General features: G+C 35.1%; 3 protein-coding genes across 3 annotated transcripts; all 3 read left to right on the top strand.

Annotated features, from left to right (window-relative positions):
• Positions 1-759: 759 nt before the first annotated feature.
• Positions 760-3,864, top strand: LOC120194650 (putative HVA22-like protein g). Its single transcript, XM_039196902.1, has 7 exons — positions 760-1,047; positions 2,192-2,235; positions 2,325-2,423; positions 2,523-2,579; positions 2,663-2,726; positions 2,824-3,033; positions 3,353-3,864. The coding sequence occupies exons 2-7, from the start codon at positions 2,204-2,206 to the stop codon at positions 3,770-3,772; spliced, it is 882 nt and encodes a 293-aa protein (XP_039052833.1). The 5' UTR covers positions 760-1,047; positions 2,192-2,203; the 3' UTR covers positions 3,773-3,864.
• A 2,806-nt stretch (positions 3,865-6,670) lies between these two features.
• On the top strand, positions 6,671-9,528 carry LOC120194593 (endoglucanase 10-like). Its single transcript, XM_039196857.1, has 6 exons — positions 6,671-7,114; positions 7,285-7,568; positions 7,666-8,103; positions 8,278-8,419; positions 8,687-8,853; positions 8,984-9,528. Exons 1-6 carry the CDS (start codon positions 6,898-6,900, stop codon positions 9,314-9,316), a joined length of 1,581 nt encoding a protein of 526 aa, XP_039052788.1. The 5' UTR covers positions 6,671-6,897; the 3' UTR covers positions 9,317-9,528.
• Positions 9,529-15,874: 6,346 nt separating this feature from the next.
• On the top strand, positions 15,875-16,477 carry LOC120194665 (auxin-responsive protein SAUR50-like). Its single transcript, XM_039196918.1, has one exon. It carries the CDS (start codon positions 15,915-15,917, stop codon positions 16,230-16,232), a length of 318 nt encoding a protein of 105 aa, XP_039052849.1. The 5' UTR covers positions 15,875-15,914; the 3' UTR covers positions 16,233-16,477.
• The last annotated feature ends 5,581 nt before the right edge of the window (positions 16,478-22,058 follow it).

Genomic DNA, 22,058 nt, shown 5'->3' with positions numbered 1-22,058 from the left:
AAATAAGAACAGTGACAGGATCTCGAATCGCAATTTCTGGTTAATTTTCCAGTGGCTCAATCCCAGACCATGTTCACTATCAATGGTCTCAGGGAAGTATGCCAATTGGGACTGTGCTTTTTGCATTGGCTGACAACTGCTCATGTGTACATTATTTCTGCTGTCGGTGGTGACCACGTATTTCTGGAAAACCCATTTATTTTTTAGGCTTGTAACGGGCTCACCCATTTGTAAAGCTGACATTTAGGGCTGCTTAGACATTCATCAGTAGTCCAATAATATTGGACCCACCATCTGATTTGTTATATTAGCCGAAGTGTTCTAAATAAGCTTTTAATTACAAGTAAACGAGTCCTTGATCGTTATCCTTAACGATCACTTACTTTACCCATTAATTATTCAGCTGCTGATTCTTCCTTTTTTTATAAAAAAAGAAAAATTAAAAAACCATAAATATTGTTTAATATATTATTTACTTCAAAGCAATTCCAATTTTTTAAAATTTTGATAATGCCTCTCTTATGGAGATGATTTATTTTATTCAAAATTTATATAAAAAAATTATACATATTTAAATAAACTACTAATCAATTAATGTCTCTCTTATGTAAATTCCTTAAATTAACAGTAAAGAAAGGTTGTATTTAAATCAATTTATGACAGAAACAACTCAATATTACTAATATACGACCTCCCTGAAAAGAAGCTTCTTCCTAGTCTCCAAAGGGTATAATGGGTAAGTTGGTTTAACGTTACGAAGGAAAAGACTAATGCTGTATCTTCTCTCTCCGACTCTCTCTTTAATATTTTTTCCCCAAGATTCTTTTTCACTCTCCCACCGCTACCACCGACTTCGTAACGGTTAGCCGTCGTATTTTGGCGGCGCCGATTTTACTGTTGGCCGGCTATCTTCTCCAAAGTTACTCATATTATTTCCTTGAAAAGTCCTCATGTGTATCGCTTCAGTGCTCTAGTTTAACTATCGTTTCCGATTCTAATCGTGTTGCATTCTTGTTTGCATCGTCGTATTGAAATTACTGTTTAAAGGTAACAATCGCTCTGCCTTCCCAACTTATTTTTGGTGATTGATTTCGCTAGCACCGCAATTAAGATTTCATCTGACATTACATTATCGAATGTTGATAACTGTATTTTCTTAAAAAAAAATTCTGGATTGCCTGAATATATTTTTAATCAATTTTTATTGATTTATTTTTGAACTCGACGGTATTCCCGTTTCACTCGATTATTTCTTTGTTTTCACTGCTTCTCGGTGCGATATGTTGCATAAATTTTGAACACTTATAGTTCCGTACGACATCCTATATTTTGTTATCTAATTAGTGTTTAATACTTCATTGCTTGTTACGACTAATCTTGGGGTTTGATTAGCTGGATCAATCTGGTTTTTGTACTTGTAACTTTACGTTACTCGTACTCCTCTGTTTGGTTGCTCAGAAAAAATGATGATAAATAGACATCTAAACAGGTTTAATGTTGTTTTCATTTCCGGTATTTGAAAATTCTTGCTGAACCAAGTTTAAGAGTCTTTTCATAAGCTGTTAAGAGAATCTCGTTCATTAAATCGTATTTGGCATATTTCTTACCTGCTTAGATTTATGGGCCCAAGAAATTCTTACGTTTCAACTTGATAAGGCGTTGTTTGATTGGGATTTATTGCATGTTCGGATAGCGGGAACTGAAGTGATTCCTTTTCTTTAGTAATTCATCAAGGAAGGAAAGAAAGAGAAACAGGAGAAACCTAGGTAACAAATTCACTCTAGGATTTCTTTTGAAAGAGATTTGGAGATGTTTCAAACTATACAACTATTTTTCTTTGCTTTCCAAAGAGGATAAACTTGGGTAACAATATCACTCTATGTTTTCTTTTGAAGACAATTGGAGATGGTACAAATTATTACTAATTTCATTTTCTTTTGAACTGAAAAGTTACATTTCCCATTAGAAATAATCACTTCCCTCAAATTCCCTGTATGGTGAGGATTTGGATTTTTAACCTTTCAAGGAATCTGGATAGTATAGGGGATGAAAGATAGGGATATATATATATATTGTCACTCAGGCTGATATTTTGCTTCAATTAGCATATGTATGACTGTTCTTATTTTCTAGGATTTATAATGTTGATTTTGATGCTGTCTTTAACTCCTGGGAGTAATCTCTTTTCCAGGAAATTAACAAAATGATTGGATCATTTCTTACCAGAGGACTTGTGTATGTTTTGCTTTACAACTGGCTCTCTCTCATTTTAGTATTATTTTATGTCCTTTCTTGAAAATAATCTTTTAGTTTTAATTTGCCAGGATGGTTTTTGGCTATGCGTATCCAGCATATGAGTGTTATAAAACTGTTGAAATGAATAAGCCTGACATTGAGCAACTGCGGTTTTGGTGCAAGTACTGGTAGGTCTTCATTTGGTGTTCTGTTCATATAAGATTGTTCTAATTTAATTTATGTTACAACTTTTCCTTTATTTCCGCCCTTTTCTTTTCTGGTTTCAGGATATTGGTGGCTGTTTTGACAATTAGTGAGAGAATTGGTGATGCTTTTGTTTCATGGTATGGAATCTTAAAACAATAAGGATGCTTTCATGTCTGTTCTGTTTCTCACTGTGCCTTTTCCCCTTTTGTTTTTTTTGAAGGGTTCCAATGTATAGTGAGGCTAAGTTGGCATTCTTTATATACCTGTGGTACCCTAAAACAAGGGTAGGTGTATTACTTTTAAAGAAACAAGTAAAATTTACTTATCCATCTACATGTTGATGTTTTCTTTAATTGCCCTTACGTTTTCAATTTTCTCCAGGGAACATCTTATGTGTACGAATCCTTCTTTAGACCGTATATTGCAAAGCACGAAAATGAAATTGACCGTAACTTGTTGGAACTAAGGACAAGAGCTGGAGATATGGCAGTTCTTTACTGGCAAAGAGCTGCAAGCTATGGCCAGACAAGAATTTTTGAGATCCTGCAATATGTTGCTTCACAGTCAACTCCAAGACCTCACCAACCTCAGGTAATTATGAGACCATAACCAACGCTAGTTTGTGCTGTCATTACCTCCTCCGTATGAGTTTTATGCAACAAGTTTAGTTTGATGAAACCAAAAATTGGATGTTTTGTAAAAATGGTTCCTATGGAGTTAGAAAATGACCTGAATATAGTGCATCAAAAACTCTGTACAGCGTGTCCAGTTGTAACATTTGTATGCTAATTGAATGTCTTTAGTACTTGAAAAGTAATTAATCTTTCCAACTTTTCTATTCTGGTTTTTCTTTCTCTATACATGGTTATATCTATTTGAAGTTCATTTATTTCTTCTCGTGTAACTCTAGAGTTCTCAAGCACAAGGTGCTAGGGTTCGCCAACCCTCGGGTGTGCCAAGCCATCAATCATCTAGTAAAGCACAAGCAGCAGAGCCAGAGCCTGAGGCTGAAGAACCGCCTTCACCAACATCTATTGCATCGTCAAGTCAACAACAGAAGGAAGTAGCTGAAGAGGTGGGACCTTCAAAGGTGACTTCACAAGTGGCTAAACCAACTACCTCTTCGGCATCATCGAATAGCCAAAAAGTAGATACAACATTGGAAAGTTCTAGCCAGCCTGCAGAGACTGAAGCGGAAGCAATGCAAATAGAACCGGCGCCACCTCCACGGAATGATATCACAATGCCTCCCCCGATAGAGACTCTCATGGAAGAAAGCATTCGACTCACACGTGGTAGATTGAGGAAAAATCGCTCTGCAGCTCGTTAAACTAATGGTATTAATTCCTTTACTTTGTATACTGAACTGACACTTAAATTGGTAGGTGTATAATGAATCGTTGTTGTTGACGTTGCTCTAAATTTCTTGCCTTCTAGTTTCTATTTCAATTGTTGCTTTTATTTCCCCCCCCCCCCCAAAGAACTGCATATCGTGGGTTATTGGGTCCAATTAATTCAACCATATAATCTTTGGTTATAGGTGTTAGGCGCCAAAAGATCCGACAAAATTTTGGCATGAAGTGAATTCTGGAATTGTACTTGGGAACAACGGTCGAATGATATGAAAGTTAATTCTATCCTTCCATCAACAATCACCAGATTCAATGAGTACCGTTATTTGATGCCTTTCTTGGTATCTTTTTAAATTTTTATAGTGCTTAGTTGTTTGGGAGTTGGTGAAAGGGATCTGAAAAAGGGTTAGGACGAGGGATGGCAAATTACCTTTGGCAAGAATATTTGCTGGCGTCATCGACCTCCTTTAAACCGCTCAGCTTTATCTTTTATGTAGCTTTGGGCCAGAAAATTAATTAAAAGAATTTAAGGCACACCAAAGCTGATTAAGATGGACTCTAAGGTCGTCGATTAATTCCTAAAAAAATGAATTAGGTAGCATGAAACTGTAATGTGTTTTTGGAGATCTTTCTAATGTATAGTTTTTGTAAATTTAAGACAAGATGCAGCTTTGTTTCTTTTCGGATCGCTTTTCCTAATCTTGTTTTACGTGGAAGGAAGTTGCCTTTTACCTTTTCTTTTTGGGAAAATCCGAACTCCGCTATTGGTTAAGCATGAATAGCGCCAGTAATAACAGAATGGTGAATAAGGGAGGATAATCCTCTAACCAAAACAACTCCTCAGAACAAGAACAGCGAAATTTGGAGATGTAAATGAGTTGTTTGTTTAATCTCCGCACTGTTTTATATACAGTCCTATGAGATATGTTCAATTGGTGAGATGTCATTTGAGCTTGTGAATCTCTTGGAGAGAATCAATCACCTTCAGAATGATTCACCACCTCTAATCCTTTCCGAGCTGCCGTTGTGGCATAAATGGATGGAGAGTCTTTCTCAAATCAATCACCGCACACACATCCTAATTCCTAACACGAACCCTTTGTGGTCCCGAGCTTCTCTCGTATGCGTTCCATCAAAACTAGTCTTTACTTTACCCAATGGATGAGCTTTCCATCAAAATTAACCCTTAGTCTGTAATGTTACGTAGAAAGTTGATGCATGAATAAGAATAATTATTATATTCGCAGCCCGAGATGACTATCCAGCTCAGTTGGTAGAGTACAAGGTTCTTAATTTTGAGGTCGTGCGATCGAGTCCCACGGAGGATATTTTATAATTCGGAGGTCTTCTGCGGAAGCTGCTCTCAACCTGGTGTTGAGGGCAGCCTACTATCTTACCTCCCCCTTACCCCATTACATATGAGAACAAGGGACAACCATTTTTATTATATTCGCAGCCCGTTGCTGAACTATGGAAAGGAATGGGTCGAACAGGTTCCCACTAGAAGCAGCTTCGACCATCGAGTAATGTGAGCCCACTAGGAAAACCATTCAATTTATATTTTTCTACGAGTTAACGACCGTCGAAACCAATAATGATAATAATAATAATCTAATGCTCAAGTTTTATTCTTTTTATTATTTAAAATATGATCGTTTATCTTCTTAATTTATTTTAACCCAAGTTTTATCAATTGTTCATCCCTTATGAATATATTTTAGGATAAATTATGTGTTTAGTATCTAAACTATTCTGTTTTAATATCTAAATTTTTTATTTTTTAAGATTATATCTAATGTTTAGTTTTCGTTTCATTTTAGTATCCCACCGCTAAAAACTTAACAGATGAGCTGATGAAACATAGCTCTGATGGACAAACGATCAATCCGAAGAGTAGACCACGGGAGAATGACAAGTAAATCAACATAATGACGAGTAAATCAACATAGTCCATTTTAGGATCATTATATGGTTGACGACAGAGATTAGAGGATGGAGAAGTCGAAGAATCCATCGTCGATTTGGGGAGATTGATGTATTTTCCGACGAAACGGAGGTTGGAATCATGTTTAGGAGGTCGGAATCATGTTTAGGGGGTCGAAAAGGTACGAGCAAGAAAGGTTGGGCTTCATTAGCGACGGACGCGACGATCAACGATTGTAGATGCGATGACCGATGAGCTCGTCGTTAAGTTTTTAACGACCTAATACTAAAATAAAATAAAAACTAAATGTTTGGTACGATTTTGAAAAAAAATAATATACTATATTTTAGTGCCCATATTATAATAATTAGTTGTAATAAATTTGAATATAAGGTTTCCTTTTTTGGTAATAAGTTAAATAGGTTCCATTTGTGATTAGTTAACAGAAAATGTTGTCCGGAGATGGAACTTTTCCACGATTTCTATCCCATACGTCGACAAAACGGTAATCATTTAGTGGCATTATAACAATTTTTTTTCTTTGAAAAAAAAAAAGACAGCAAACAGGAGAGCTGTAAAAGATCTCCAGCCCAAGACATGGTGTTCCTCAGGCCCAGAGGATGTAAAAAAAAAAAAGAGCAATGCATGGAGGAACACCGACTCAACCCACCAAATGTGAAATTGCCAATCACAGTTAAAAACAAGATCAACGGTCCATTCAAGTACACCAGTTATCGGTTGTGGAATTAAGCCATTGCACTGCACCAGACACTGGTGTAGGTCCCCCATGAAATTAACATCAACGGCTGCGATGAACTGAATCTATCTCGCCCGACCAAACTAAAGATATCAGTAGGTACAAGTAGCGGGCAAACAAAGAAAACATTATTATCTTTTACTGAAATTTTGATAGTCCGCCTCAAATTTTTGTGTCGGTGATCTCTGTCTCTGCCCTGCAAGAAGTTACCCATTAAACAAATACTTTGATTCTGCCTTACAAGTCACAAAAATTTTGAGAGCCATTCAGCTCCACAGATTTTCTTCTTCTTTCCTATTTTTCTTGGCACATTAACCCGGCATTTCTCTTTAACATTTCCTTTGTTCTGATGCGCTTGTTTTCATCTAGATCTTAGGTTCCAGATTTGTGTGTTTTGGTTGGATTTTGAGGTGACAAAAAGAATGGGGAAAGAATCAAAGTCGGGAGGGTGTCTGGGGTGGTTTCTGGTGATAGTAATACTGGCTCTTGTTGTGGGAGCTGTTGTTTATGGAATCAAGAAGAAAATGGATCACACTAATGATAATAAACCGGAGCCCGTCCCTGGTCCTCCAGGCGCTATTGACAAGAAGTATGGTGATGCTCTCAAAATCGCAATGCAATTCTTCGACGTTCAAAAATGTACCTTTTTTTCTTTTCTTTTACCCTCTTTTGCTCAGTTTTCGTACATTTTAGATCGAAATTTAACTTTTTTTCCCTACAAGCCTTTAGCATAGGGACCCTGATTTAAACTAGCTTGATATTTAGTTACTCAAACAAGTAGTTTATTGGAAACGTGCTTCTTGTTGCAGCTGGTAAGTTAGTGGATAATAAGATATCATGGAGAGGAGATTCGGGGCTTAAGGATGGAAGTGAAGCGAAGTTAGATCTTTCCAAGGGCATGTATGATGCTGGGGATCACATGAAATTTGGGTTTCCTTTGGCATTTACTGCTACTGTATTATCATGGGCTATCCTCGAGTATGGAGATCAGATGGCGGCAGTGAATCAACTGGAACCTGCTCACCACTCTCTCAAGTGGATAACTGATTTCCTTATAAATGCTCATCCTGAAGACAACGTACTCTATATTCAGGTTATTATTTGGAATCTAATTCCACAATCTCTTGAAAGAAAGCCTATGAAATATACTTACATGTAAAGATATTTTCCTTCTTCCAACATTATGGTAGGTGGGTGACCCTGAGACAGATCATAAATGTTGGGAAAGGCCTGAAAAAATGAAAGAGAAGAGGCCTCTCACTCAGGTGAACACATCTGTTCCGGGGACAGAGGTTGCGGCTGAGACTGCAGCAGCTATGGCTTCGGCATCTCTGGTGTTTAAGACGTCTGACTCAACGTACTCGAGAACGCTTCTTAAGCATGCCAAGCAACTGTTTACTTTTGCAGACAAATATAGAGGCTCTTACAGTGAGAACATCCCAGAAGTTGCAACGTATTACAATTCAACGGGATACGGGGATGAGCTCTTATGGGCAGCAAGCTGGCTCTATCATGCCACAGGCGATCGATTTTACCTTGAATATGCGACTGGGGAAAACGGGAAAGATTTTGCTTCATGGGGAAGTCCAACGTGGTTTAGCTGGGATAATAAAAATGCAGGGACCCAGGTAATGTTCTCTTTTAGAGGAATTTGAAGCGATCTTGTTGTTCTTTGACCTTCATTAGACATAGACATGTCGCAAGCATTGTGATAATATGAGAAATCCCAAGTTCTCGAATATTAAGCACGTTTAGTGAGAAAATAGTTGGCGTTAACTTGTACGGTGCGTATATCTATGCAGGTTTTGCTTTCCAGGTTAAGCTTGTTTGGTGCCAAAGGTGTTTCTGGGAATTCTGGCCTTGGAAACTATAGGAAGTCTGCCGAGGGTGTTATGTGTAGTATTCTGCCAAAATCTCCCTATGCCACATCCAGCAGAACAGACGGTAATTCTTCTTTCAAGCTAAGTGAATGGAATTCATATTTTGACATACGGACCTTTGAATTCGACAGAGAGAAATGGTTTGAAGAAAGTTCCTTATCAAATAAAACGATTTTAGACTCGATTAAGAAATTGATGGACTTGAGATTGGATATTGTCTACATCTAGATTACTAAATTCATCCTCTACATCTAGATCACTTGGCTACATATAAACTAAATATGTTTTGATCCTTGGGATTTTATTTACCTGTATGAACTTTCTGGTGCAGGTGGTCTTATATGGGTCAGTGAATGGAATGCTCTGCAGCACCCTGTTGCTTCTGCCTTTTTAGCTGCTCTTTACAGCGATTACATGCTTACATCACAGACTCCTAAGATAACCTGTGGTGACCATTCATTCAAACCATCATATCTTAGGAAGTTTGCCAAATCACAAGTAAGTTGTTTACATTCTAAGAGAAATATGTTTGAAAAAAAGATGCAGCTGAAGAATAAAAAATACGCCCCTAAAAGTATCAATCTGCATTTCCACTCGGTAACAGTTCTATAATGATCTTTGCTTCCAGGCTGATTATGTCTTGGGCAAGAACCCTTTGAAAATGAGCTATCTTGTGGGGTATGGTGATAAATACCCACAATACGTGCATCATAGAGGAGCTTCCATTCCATCCGATGCAACGACCGGTTGCACGGATGGCTTCAAGTGGCTAGATTCAACTGTTCCCAATCCTAATGTAGCCGTTGGAGGCCTCGTGGGTGGGCCCTTCCTTAATGAAACATTCATCGATTCCCGGAACAACTCGATGCAAGCAGAGCCAACAACATATAACAGTGCTCTAATTGTTGGTCTCCTCTCAAGTTTGGTCACTACCTCTTCTGCAGTCAAGTCCTTCACCTAAAAGTAAAACCATAGTCTGTAATCCATTTCATATTTGTACTTTAATGCAGCTGTATCGATACCATGTAGTTTGTTCTACACGGGTGAACTCAGATGCGGCTCACCTGCACTGAGTTTTGGTCGTATCTTAGAGGGATGCCCTCATATGTATCTATTTTTTTCGTCTTGTGGTGGTGGTTATGTGAGCGTTCAATTCCATCCATGTTTCAATTATCTTCTTGGTTTGCTGGATTCACTAGTTTGGTCCGAATACAACATTCCCAGGGAGTCGAACAAATACGTACATCAACAACCATGAGACAATAACTCTAAGTGTCTAGCTTCTTTTTAAATTCATATCATATATTTATTGTTTCATTTTGAAATATACAATAATTAATAAAAAATATTACGAGTCTATTCATGATAATATGTCTTGGAAATGACGCCATGAGTTCGCTTCACGAGTCTTGCTCACTTCTATCCGATGTTGTCCGCCTTAGTTCTGTCTAGGATCTCCACTTCGCAAGTCTAGGCCTCTCCAAGGCTGCCGCTCCTCATCAACACCGACTAGAGTCCTTTAGATAGACTCCACCTCTGCAAGACTGGATCTGCTTTGAACACTAATTCTTTGGTGTCATCTATCATTGGTTTCGGCTCTATTGGAGGTGTGTTCCGCTTTTGGCGATTGTAGCTGGACTGTTTGATTTCGGAAAGCTTGGCATCGTCACGCCTCTTCAAGGTGAGCTGTAGAGCCTCTACATTGGCCTTCAAGTGGCATGGACCTATGGTTTTGAATGGTTCCAAGTGCAATCAGACTGTGTGGAAGTCGTGAAGTTAGTCTTTATCTCGAGCTCAGACTTCAACCCTCTCCCAGTAATAAAAGTCATCTATGATATTTGAAATCAAGCCTATTTTACGGAGCTTCTTTGGATCCCACAAGAATACAAATTGAGGTTAACCGACTGGTGAAGATATTCGCTCTTGACCACTATCAAGTTTCATTGCTCGACTTTGTATCGTCCAACATTCAACCGTTTGTTTCAAATGATATATCAAAATCTCTGTATTGTAGAATTATTCTTATTTAAACCATTGACACCTTCCAATTCAAAAAACAAATAAATAAAAAATATGCAAGCCAAAATTATTGGCATTCCAAAGTTAATAAAAGTATCACTCACAAAAATATCATTTATCATATTGCAACATTACAAGCTGCATAGTTAAAGCTATAGCACGCTTGATTTATGTTTATCCAAAGCTGGAGTTTGTAATTTGCAACGCAAAATTGGTGAGACAGTGCCATAAGACAGGGAAAAATGTGACTTTGGGATCAAAACGACACAACCCAAGTAGTGGAATGGTCTACCCACATGAGCAAAGCCATAGTCGTTCACCCGTCACAGACGCAGTGTCCTAAAAGGCTTATCCACCGACAGCCATCAAAAGCAACTGGTCGCCCAAATATCTGTTAAGTAAAGGCTTACTCAGTCTCCACCATAAGTCTCAGTCTCCACCATAAGTTTCTCACCCTTTTGCAAACACAGCAGTTTGTCTCTGGTCCTAGCAGTATGGTGAACAACAGTTTGTACTTTTTTGTTTTCAAGATAAATAAAACATTAGAGGCCCCGTAGTTAAAAAAATAAGTATGATTATCGTATTATTTTTTAATGTGATTTTTCAATTCAAAAAATAAATTCAATGTGTTTTTTTACCAATGTTTTACGTTGTTGACTGTGACGATGCTAGCATGAAGGTCTACAATGCCGACATGGTATTCTACAGTGGCTGATGACTTAGCAGATCACATGATAGATATGCTAAATTAATTTTTTGATATTATTTAAGGGTAAAATTGTTTTTCTTTTTCGTTCAAGGGCTTATTTAATTTTTTAAAAAATAAAAGTAAATTTAAATTTTAAATATAAAATTATTTAAATATTCAGAAAATAAAATATGAAAATATGAAAAAAATTAAATTGTCATATTAAAAATACTAAAACTATTATAATTTTTTTTTTAAATTTTGAATATGCATCATAGGTTATAAAATGACAACTTATAAATTATTTAAAAATTAAAAATGTTTTTAAAAAGATATATTATGTATAATATATGCATGTAATATATAGACATATCATCACTTATACAAAGTATTCTTATTAGATTAATTGAGACTTACAAAATTTAAATTAGTCGAGACTTAATAAATTTTATATTAGACGAAATTTACTACATTTTCTAATTATATTTTTTGTCGAAACTTATTATATAATTAATTATCTTTCAAATTAGTTGGGACTTACAAAAAGTAATTAAAAACATAATAAGTTTCGACTAATTCAAAAATTATAAGTATAGAGTAATTCAAATTTTGTAATTCTTGATTAATTCAGGAAGAATACTTTGTATAAGTGTTGATAATATGTATATATGTTTCATGTATTTATTATGTATAATATATCTTTTTAAAAATATTTTATAATTGTTTAATAATTTATAAGTAATTACTTTATAACATATTATATATTTATTCAATTTTTTAAAAAGGAGTTTATAACAATTTTAGTATTTTCAATATGTATATTCATTAGAACATACACTACTTTGTAATTACCTTAACTTAATGAAAAAATATTAGAACAAATACTACTTTGTACTTAATAAAAAAATATGTATATTCAATTTTCTAATAATTTAAATTTTATTTTTAACATTTTTATAATTAATTTCTTAATTATTTGAAAAATTTTATATTTAAAATTTAAAATAATTTTTAATTTTTTTTTAAAATTAAATAAGGACTTAAATTTTATAAAATCAATTTAGTCTGTATGTCATATCATCTGCCACGTCATTAACCATAATGGACCGCCATGTCAGTACCATGAACTACCACGTTAGCACCGTAATGGTCAACGATGAAATTTGTTAGTCAAAGGGCCACATTAGTTTTATTTTTTTAGTTCGATGGTCGCATTGAAATAAAAAAAATAATACGAATGTCACATTAATTTTTTTAAAAAGTACAATGGCCACTTATGCATTTTTGCCTTTTTTTTAATTTCCAATCGAAGATCACCAAAGCTATTTAGTCGACAGAGTTTTCTTTAGGGTAAATTACATTAAACTTTAAGCGTAGACTTGTTTATACCATAAAGCTTTATATTTTGTCAATTTCAGCATTAACATTTACTTTTAAGTACAATTATACCACTCCATCGTAAATGACTTAACAAGATGATGACATAAAAGCTACACACTATGACATTACTGATGTGATAGCCTCACAAAAATGATATCGTTTTGACGTGACTGTTTTGATTCTAAAAAAACTCAAAACGACATCGTTTTGTTAGATTCACTTGATGAAAAATTAATTTTCATGGGATTTAAACAAAGCTTTTCATGAACTAATGCTAAAACACACAATCAACAAGTTAGTTTAAGAAGTTATTATATTCTTAACAAAACTAATATGTATGTAAAATATTAGTTTGTATTTATATAATTTATTTATTATTATTTTATAAATTATTTCAACAGACCATTAACTAATGCAGTTGTTACAATATACATCAATGGAAACGTTCACATTATGGTTTCCTTCACCTTACACAGTACACGTGCTTTATCTCTCCGTTTATGGTACATCCGTAAGTCCTTGGCGATCCGGATTCATACGGGCTTACCTGTGAAATCGGGACCATCCCGTTTTAATTTCTTCTCCAATACATTCACAAAATTAAAGATCGAGTTTTCTATGAGTTGACCGTTTGAATTTCCTTGGTTCTGTCGAGCTGCCTGCCTCCAAGGGTCACCATCCCTAGCTACCAATATTTTTTTGGTTCCTTAAATATGAACGGAGCATTGGGTTTCGATTATTTGCCTCTGGTTTGTCGTCAAGTATTCTATATTTACAGATTGTGAAGTCGGTGTCTAGCTTTTTCTTCGGTTTGGAACATGCTTGTAATTACTGTCTGGTGCATAAATTTCTAGTAAAAGGTCAACTTCTTTCCCATGCAATTTGCTTGTACGGTTGCTCCGCAGGTAGATGGTCACCTCAAACCAATTGCTTACGCAATACATACAAATAAAAGAACCTCTTGGAATAAAGAATCCTGAGGCAAACCATCAGATGCTCGAAGCTTATAATATCTCGCGTCGAACACTGTTTGATAATTCTTCCTTCAACATATAATTATGGTTCCCGAGAGTTAAAAAGGTTAGTTTTTAGAGAGATTTTTTTTAGTGGAGTACACACGTATGTTAATATCACAATTTTTTAAGAGAATAGATACAAACAAAACTTTATGATAGATATAAGATATCATCATTAAAATAAGTAGCTAATTAAAAAAATTAAATTTCAATACGCGGTTTATTTTTTGAAAGTCATGGTTCTTCTAGTCGTAGTAAGATAAACCAAGATGTCAGATGGACCCCACTGTTTCATCTTGAGAAGTTTTGGGAGGGCAAAAACTAAGAGGTTGTTTGTTTACTTCAAAATTATTAAGCGTTGAATGATTCAAATGCTCTGTATGATTTAGCTCTAAATGTGACATGTTGTTTGATAATAGTTCTGAAACATTCAGAATATTCCTTGGTGCTTAATCATTCAACACAGTCTTCATTCAAAGGTCAGAAACAAACACGTTGAATGTTGAACAGTTCAACATTCAGCGCTAAATAATTCCATTAAGATGTAAACAAACAACCCCTAACATGGCCCTAATTCATTTACCTTTCACGCCTAAACGTGAGGTCGTTTTCTTCCACCCGAGAATTAAATATTTACCCGGCCTCTCAAATCTTCATTAAAACAGTCACTACCGTTCGACTATCGGTAGAATTTGTACTCGCCTGCGTGTTTATGGAGGATTGTAAGATTTTATTTTAAGATACAAATTTTTAATAAATTATATTGAAATTTAGAGATATGAAATTATAAAATTTTAAGGATTCAAAATAAAATTATCAATAAAAAATATAAAAAATATATCTAAACTAAATGAGAATTTAAAGTTTTCAGAAATGCAATTGCATCTAAGCATCGGTCGATCTATCTTTGTTTGTATCAGTATCCATTTTTAAGCTTCCATCTTACATCCGGTAAACAAATTAATTTCAATCACAGAACATTGTGTTGTGCCCTTTGGTCAACGAGTTCTGCCTTTATTTTCTTTTTCGAGTACAAGCCCTGCAACGCAATCCATTGAATTTGTTGATGAATTACCATCAGTTATTATGATCAGATTCACCCCACATTCAACATGTGTTGATTCTAGTTGTAACCAAAAGTGGAACAAAAATTTGGCTTGGGAAGTTCGGAATACGAGGAAATTATATTATACAGAGATACACGCTGTTTGTCTTAAACCAAAGCACGTATGCTCTCATTAACATTAAAACAATGCATTAATTATTCAACGAGACTCAGGTACGATCAATGTACTAATACATAGTTAATGCCATAGCTACCAAACAGAAAACACTACTGATAATAAGGGTAACAACTATATATGATTGAAAACGGACTGAAAGATTTTCAAAAGTGTACAGTACAGTCCAAGACGTACGTAGCCGTAAAAGAAGCATTAACCAGAGCATACTTTGCGTTGAAACTGAGACCACGAGTTGCAGTTTCTGGACCCTAGAACATGGGGAAATTAGAGAGAGAGTTTGTGGTGCCATGGATCATAAGGAGGGAGAGCAAGTGGTCCTCATTTAATTTCAAATTTATGATCTGATTATGACTATGCTCATATTTGGTAGTTCCACCAGCAAGCTAGCTCAAGGACCACCATTACCAAAAGTCCATAAATATTCATATACCAAGAGATCATCTGCAAGTAAAGGGAACTCTTTATTTGCATAATGTGAATGATTAATGCAATTAAGAATATGATATGCGATTCAAATATGCTCAAATTATATCAAACAATCACACGTGCCACTGAAAGTTTATCTCAAATGAGGCAGTTTCTGTCCTCCCAATCTCACCATTTTTTCTAATTGATAAGGCGCAATTTGCTATGGCACATTGGCAACTAAGGTTGGGAGTTCCTGATTCATTGCCGAACTTAGGACATTAGAAACCATGGTTACATATTTCGATAAGATTGCTTGATTTCTGGACACCAACTTTGACTGGTTCTACCTTTTGTAATAACTAGCTAATTAGTAAATCCTTTTTAAGATTTACTAGCTAACATATACCAACCAAAATCGGACATTGGGAAAATGAAGGGAGGTGGGCTAGTCCTCGAGTAATACAGGGAAGGTTGAAGCCCGAGAGAGAGCGAGAGAGAGAGAGAGAGCTGGACCATGGTGTCTTTCTGTAGGGCAACAGACAACAAGTTGGAGTAATCCCAATGATGTTACCTTTGAGGGATGTCCTGTTATTAACTCGTACAAACCCCCCTAAAACACCCATGGTCTGTCCTTTGTCCCCACAAGGCCACAACCTCACATGACTTTGTTTGTCCATCCTTTTCAAACTCATATTACCTAACCATGTAAATATTTGTATATATATCCCCCCTTCCATTCCAACCTTTATCACATCTATCTAAACTCTCCTCTCAAATCTAAACCCCAGTGGGAATTCAAAGAAGATGGCCATCAGGAAATCAAACAAGTTACCTCAGACAGCAGCCATCAAGCAAATCCTAAGGAGGTGCTCCAGCTTAGGAAAGAAACAAAGCTACGACGATGAGCAGGGACTCCCTCTGGATGTCCCGAAAGGCCATTTCGTTGTGTATGTGGGTGAAAACAGAAGCAGATACATTATCCCCATCTCTTTCTTGAACCGACCCGAGTTTCAGAGTTTGCTTCATCAAGCTGAAGAAGAATTTGGGTTTGATCACGACAGGGGTCTCACCATTCCTTGTGAAGAAGAAGTTTTCCAGTCTCTGACATACATGCTCAGATGAAAAACAGGACAACATATATGAATCTGTTTTCGGAGAATACGATTAAGATGAAGCTGCTTCATTGCTTCTCTCATCAGAATTTCTCCTTCGTATCTTCTTTTCCCCCCTTTTTACCAAGTTGTTTAAACTCTAACCCCAAAACCCATAAATAGTATTTAATTTATGTGGGTTTTTAGACTTGTATACCAACTGCCAATGTACCCACACTCTGTGAGGCAAGGGAACTAATATCAAGGATATTTGGCGTTACCCATCGTCCCAATCATCTGATTTTCCTTGCATGTTTGTTATGTCTCCTAGTGTTGGGTTTATTTATGTTAACAACTGTTAAAAAAACAAATATAACAGACATACAGACAGGTGTCATTGGAATGTTTTAGCACAGATCATGAAGCCAAACCCAAAAGAATTCTGAAAGGAAATTAAAATTCTGGTTTTCCGACTTGCAATCCTAATTCCTATGCAAGTTTGAGTTCTTTCCCCACAACATGTGTGCGGACTGCACAATACTTTGTCCACTTGATTCCATCAGATTGTTTTTGTCTTTTACACATTCAGTTTTACCGATCATTTGACCTCTACAATATATGTTTGAAACAAAATCACTAATCAACTTTCAACATCCATCTAGAAGAATCTAATGAATAATTTCATTAGTAGAAAAGAGTGTTGTCCTTCAAAATATTTACGAAGAGTCAAAGTGCATTATCTATAGCTAAATAAAATCTAAACAAATTATTTTGTAATTACCCGGGGATCCACAAAGAAGAAATCAAGTATATTATATGTAATGTAGTGGAGTGAAGTGAAGTGATGAGCCACAAACTGGACGGTTCAGATTGCAGATGATGTTTTTGATAGACATAACACTGTAACATAATATTTTCCACAATAGCGATACAGGGTTGCACTGCACTCTGTAAAAATTTAAAAATATTTTATTTGTTGCATTGGACCACCTTTAACATTAAAAAAGCCCTACTACTGCTCCTTATTGACCAGAGACTATGATCCTTAGATGGCAATAGTCGACATCAACCGATGCCATTTTCTGTCTGTTTCCACCTTTTGACTTTCGCTACAAATAATCCCGAAGAGTGACACATAATTTTCAATATAACTGGTATAAACAGTTTTTTTTATGAAAATCATTTCGAAAATAAATCGTTTCAAGTAGGCTAATTATTTTGAGAGTATATTTTTAAAAATATTATATATAATTAGAAGTACCTGTGGTTGGTTGGTGTAAACAGTTTTGTTTAGGGGAGTTATCCTTCACCTATTCAGTTGGTTAACTGCTATCTGCCCATCTTTGGATTAATTAGTTCAGAGGCAACCCATTACTATAATTATAATGAAGCTAAATTGTATAAGCATACATTATAAATTGTAAAGCTAATAATAGAATGGGCGTGAATTATATATAATCAGTGGAAATTCTCCATGTGATCTTGTATTATATCAAATCAAGTGGTTACAATGTCGCTTTTTATATTTCTGATAATGAGTACTAACATGATACTGAATTTCAAGTCTAATGGCGTTTTTGATTATCACCTAAACCTTGATTAGCAAGTTGCTCGATGTATTAACACCCATTCAGAAAGGTATGAAGTAAGCTATGAACCTTATCTTATACAATTATCATCAAAGTGCTGTACCTAAATAAGGATAAGAAAGGTATGAAGTAAGCTATCTCGATATAGAGTTTGAGCAACAAGATATTTGAGTATTTATTATCAACTGATTAAGAGATTTTAGAATAAATACTACAAGATTTTAACATTTCATTTAATAACCTTTTTTGGATTTAACTGTAACGCCTCAAAGAAAAGGTGAGAAAGGTCGTTTTACAAATTTGTTGGTCTAATGATAGTGTAGATCCTTGTAAATTTAAACATTGAATAAAGCAGGCATTTACTCTCAAGTTTTTAGTTAACACTTGTATTCTAGAAATTAAATAATTTAGTCTTTTTTGATATTCGATCCTCACTCCTCCGAATTATGTTTGTCTAACAAAATTTGTTATCCAGTAATATCAACAATATTTTATTAATTAATAAAACACTTTTAATTAATTAAATAGAAGATTTAGTAATTAAATTATAGTTATTTTCTTTTACTTGCATTAATCTCCTTACCTTCCCCACAAACCAACAAAAGCTTTCATTCATCTCTTTAACCTCTTCTTCTCTTCTACCTAAAATTTACATTGATTCATCTCAGAGTAATCTCCTAGTCAAGTGAAAACCCACATAAAATTTCGAAAGTTTTTCGATTTAAGATTTAAGATTTTTTTATTTCAGTTCCAAAGAGTTGGGGTTTTCGAATAGAAATGTTTAAGGTTTAAATATCCGAATGGAATATAACAACATAGCAGTAGCAGAAGTTGTAGTGGTGACTGGGGGGGGGGGGTTTAAAATTGACACAAAAAGAAGAAAGCGTTTCAAAATTCAATCATAATGTGGTGGATAAATAAACAATGGTTTAAAATAAAGTGTGGATGAGTGGGTGATATTTATTTTTGGTGGATCCATTGACCGACCCGCCGCCACATTGTACTGATGCTAGTTGCTCCATTATTGAGTTTAGGACAGGGAAAGGCAGGCAGCCACTAATGTTGGGAGGTGGGGTGGCCTGTAGCCTGCAGGTGTAGGGTTAACATGTTGCTAATGGTTCCACGATATTCAGCTTTTTTTTTTAAGCTTTTAATCTATCCATACACCGTGGAAAAACCAACTATTTATCTTATATTCCTATTTCCTACCAATAAGGATGGTGGAAAAACTTCCTCTTACTACTATCACTCCAACAAAATATCTTGGAACGAATCATTTGACACGTATATCGTTCTTTTTGTAAAAAAAAATAGTTAAATATATGATATTTGCTGAATATCTATTATTATTTTTAATTATTTAGATTTGAATCAAGAAATTTATTTAAAAATTTTAAATTTATTTTTATCTATAAATTATTCGAATATTATTATCTTTTTAAAATTTTAAATGGTATGATGAATACTTGATTCAGTATAAATTATATTTGAATCACTAAAAGGTGGATGATTAAATTTGATTCTCCTCAAAAATAAATATATTGTTCGTTTTGTAATTTTAAGTTTTTTTTATTAATTTGGGATAAGTACAAGGTATTATCCGTTCAAATGTTATAATTTGAAGTTGAATTCAAATATTAGATGAAAACATTATGGGATGAAGTTTTGTCTGAATTATACAGCATAATCTTATGAGCGAGTTGTAACTCCCCGAATCCTGGGTTAGAAGTATTGGGCTAACTCGAGTGAGCCTTGGTTTAATTCCTTAGCTTGTAGGAACCTTGAGCTAAATTGAAGAGGATTTGGGCTTGAGTTGAGCCCATTTGTGAAATAAAAAGTGTGTTTTTAATCTGCAGTCAGAATTGGAGGGACCAAAGAAGCAAATTTACCCTTGTTCAAAATTAAGGCTGAAATCCTTAATTGCTTGGTGATATCATCCTATTCAAATCTTCATCTTCATAGCTCTTTCTTCCTCTCCAAGAACCAAGTAAAGATAGAAACTTGGTAGTCTTGCAACCTTAGTTCAGCAACCTAAAGGTAAGAATCATGATCCTTGTATCTCAAGTTTTGCCTCAAGCTCTCAAGACACTTATTTCACCATAGTTGCAAGAAACATGTTTAGAAGGGTTTTAGGAACTAGATGGCTCCAACCCATTTTTTAGATATTTCTAGCCTTAGGAAGTGTTTCAAAACCCTCCTTAATCCCTGGCAACAGTTAGTAACCATTGCATTTGGTTTTGTTTAGTGCAAGAGGTTGGAGAAGGCTTCAAAGCTAAGGAGAAGGAAAAATTTACTTTAGGCTGAGCTTTTGACGTTTCCAGCAATATAGCATCAAAGGTAACTCACTCTTGACTCAACTATACCATATTTAAGTCATTTAGATGAAATGTAGTAGGTTGCATAAGCTTGAAGCATTCCCATGGTAGATTTCATGTTTTAGAGTTATAAACATGTTTAAAGCCCTATTTATGCTCATTTGTATCTTCATAAATCATTAATAATGTTTGGGGACCTCATTAAGGTCTTTGGGATAGTAGAATAGGAGTTTTTGTACATATTTTATGCTCTTTGCAGGTTAAGTTTCGATACTAGAGAGATAGTATCGAAACTTGTTCTTCTTCTCGGGCAAACTTGTGAGTTTCTGGGCAAGAGTATCGATACTTTGGGTCATAGTTTCGAAACTCCCAAAAAGTTTTGAAACTCCCAAAAAGTTTTGAAACTAGGCAGAACACAATGTTTAAAAGTATCAGTACTTATATAAAGTATCGAAACTTTTTTAGGAGTATCAATACTCTTGGGCTATATCGATACTTTTAGTCTATTTTGGACAAAAATGCAAATTTTTAAGGGAATCTAACTCGAGGTACCCAACACTTCAGTATATCCTCAAATAAGACTTCAATCGAGAACAATAATTAATATTATAACAGTAGAAACGAAAATAGCTAGATTTACATAAAACTAGCCTTGTTTGACGCTTGAGAAACGATCAGGACACTTGAGTTCCTTTTAGAAAAAATACGATAGTTAGTGGATCCAAGTCAGTGCCACGACACTACAGCAGTCGACTGGGCGGCAGATGCCCCGACTCGACGGAGTAAGTCAGTGGGTGTAAGTTCCGATGCAGAATTTCGAATCTCACCCATGAGTACTCGATGGTGCTTCGGTAATGCTAGAGGGGTGCGTGAGCTCCGAGATGTAGAATCCACTTGCTTCATGATGTAAACCACAAATTAGCAGTCCAGTAGTTGTATACTCAAACTTGAGCCACTTGCCATTTTATTTAGTGAATGCATATAATATAGTACAGTTTTAGTGAGGCACTGAGCTCGTAAACTCAACGTTCGGAATGTGTTTTCGTGTGCAGGTTCTTAGGGAGCAGATTGTGGGGAGCTATCATCATCAAATATTCCAGTGTATCAGTGCATGTTTCCATAGATCATTCAGAGTACGTCTTGAGTCATCTTTAGAGGGCATGTACTATTATGGACTTTGTTATGTGTTCAGTTGTAACTCTTTTGAAATTCGGTATTTGATATTATTTTGCATATGTATTTTGGGAGCTCCCGTTAATTATAAACCCAATTTATTACTATGCTTTTATATTACATTATGGATGTCTAAATTTCAGAAATTTACAAACAACTCTAAAAGAAAATTTTTATATCATTATTTCGATAGTCTCGTATAACATTTTAATCCATAGATCTTCGAATCTAACTAGATTAAGGTGTTACACGAATAAGGAAATACCTTAAAACTCGAAAGATTCAAATCTTTTGAGTCCTCCTGTTGGTGATTTATGATTGTTTTGACCAAGAAAAAAGGAAAGGCGTGGAGCATAGTAGTCAATTCTCTTTGGTCAACCTCCACAACAATAAACTTCTAGTAAAGAGTCTTCTCAAAAGAAAAAGAAAAAGAAAATCATTACGAACTTGAAGTTTTCTTGTCCATGAAGACAAATTATAATGCATTATCATGCATTCAAAAACAATTATTACACTTCAAAATCAATCATCGTTCTCTGATTCGTCGAATCTGTTGGGGTCGCTGCACTTATATAAGTCTTTTGGGATTATTGGAGTGTTCCAATTAACAGCTCCAAGATTGAAAACAAGAAGATATATATAGGCTGTTTAGCAAACAACTGATTGCTCTGTTTTAACTAACTGATTTGGTTAGTTGATTTGAGAAATCGATCTGATTAACTGTGTATATAGAATTATTTGGTAAAATTTAACTGATAGCTGATATAGATAAAATGACAA

The sequence above is a fragment of the Hibiscus syriacus genome, unplaced genomic scaffold (assembly GCF_006381635.1).
Source record: "Hibiscus syriacus cultivar Baekdansim isolate YM2019G1 unplaced genomic scaffold, ASM638163v2 tig00117000_pilon, whole genome shotgun sequence".
Taxonomy (NCBI): Eukaryota; Viridiplantae; Streptophyta; class Magnoliopsida; order Malvales; family Malvaceae; genus Hibiscus; species Hibiscus syriacus.
This window is presented reverse-complemented; position numbering and strand designations above follow the sequence as displayed.

Bases quoted from the DNA above. Each gene is read 5' to 3' on its own strand.
- LOC120194650 (XM_039196902.1), top strand. From the start codon at position 2,204: ATGATTGGATCATTTCTTACCAGAGGACTTGT. The intron at 2,580-2,662 runs GTATGGAATCTT...TTTTTTTTGAAG, and splicing joins GGTGATGCTTTTGTTTCATG to GGTTCCAATGTATAGTGAGG. The intron at 2,727-2,823 runs GTAGGTGTATTA...AATTTTCTCCAG, and splicing joins TGTGGTACCCTAAAACAAGG to GGAACATCTTATGTGTACGA.
- LOC120194665 (XM_039196918.1), top strand. From the start codon at position 15,915: ATGGCCATCAGGAAATCAAACAAGTTACCTCAGACAGCAGCCATCAAG.
- LOC120194593 (XM_039196857.1), top strand. From the start codon at position 6,898: ATGGGGAAAGAATCAAAGTCGGGAGGGTGTCTGGGGTGGTTTCTGGTG. The intron at 8,104-8,277 runs GTAATGTTCTCT...ATATCTATGCAG, and splicing joins ATAAAAATGCAGGGACCCAG to GTTTTGCTTTCCAGGTTAAG. The intron at 8,420-8,686 runs GTAATTCTTCTT...TTTCTGGTGCAG, and splicing joins CACATCCAGCAGAACAGACG to GTGGTCTTATATGGGTCAGT.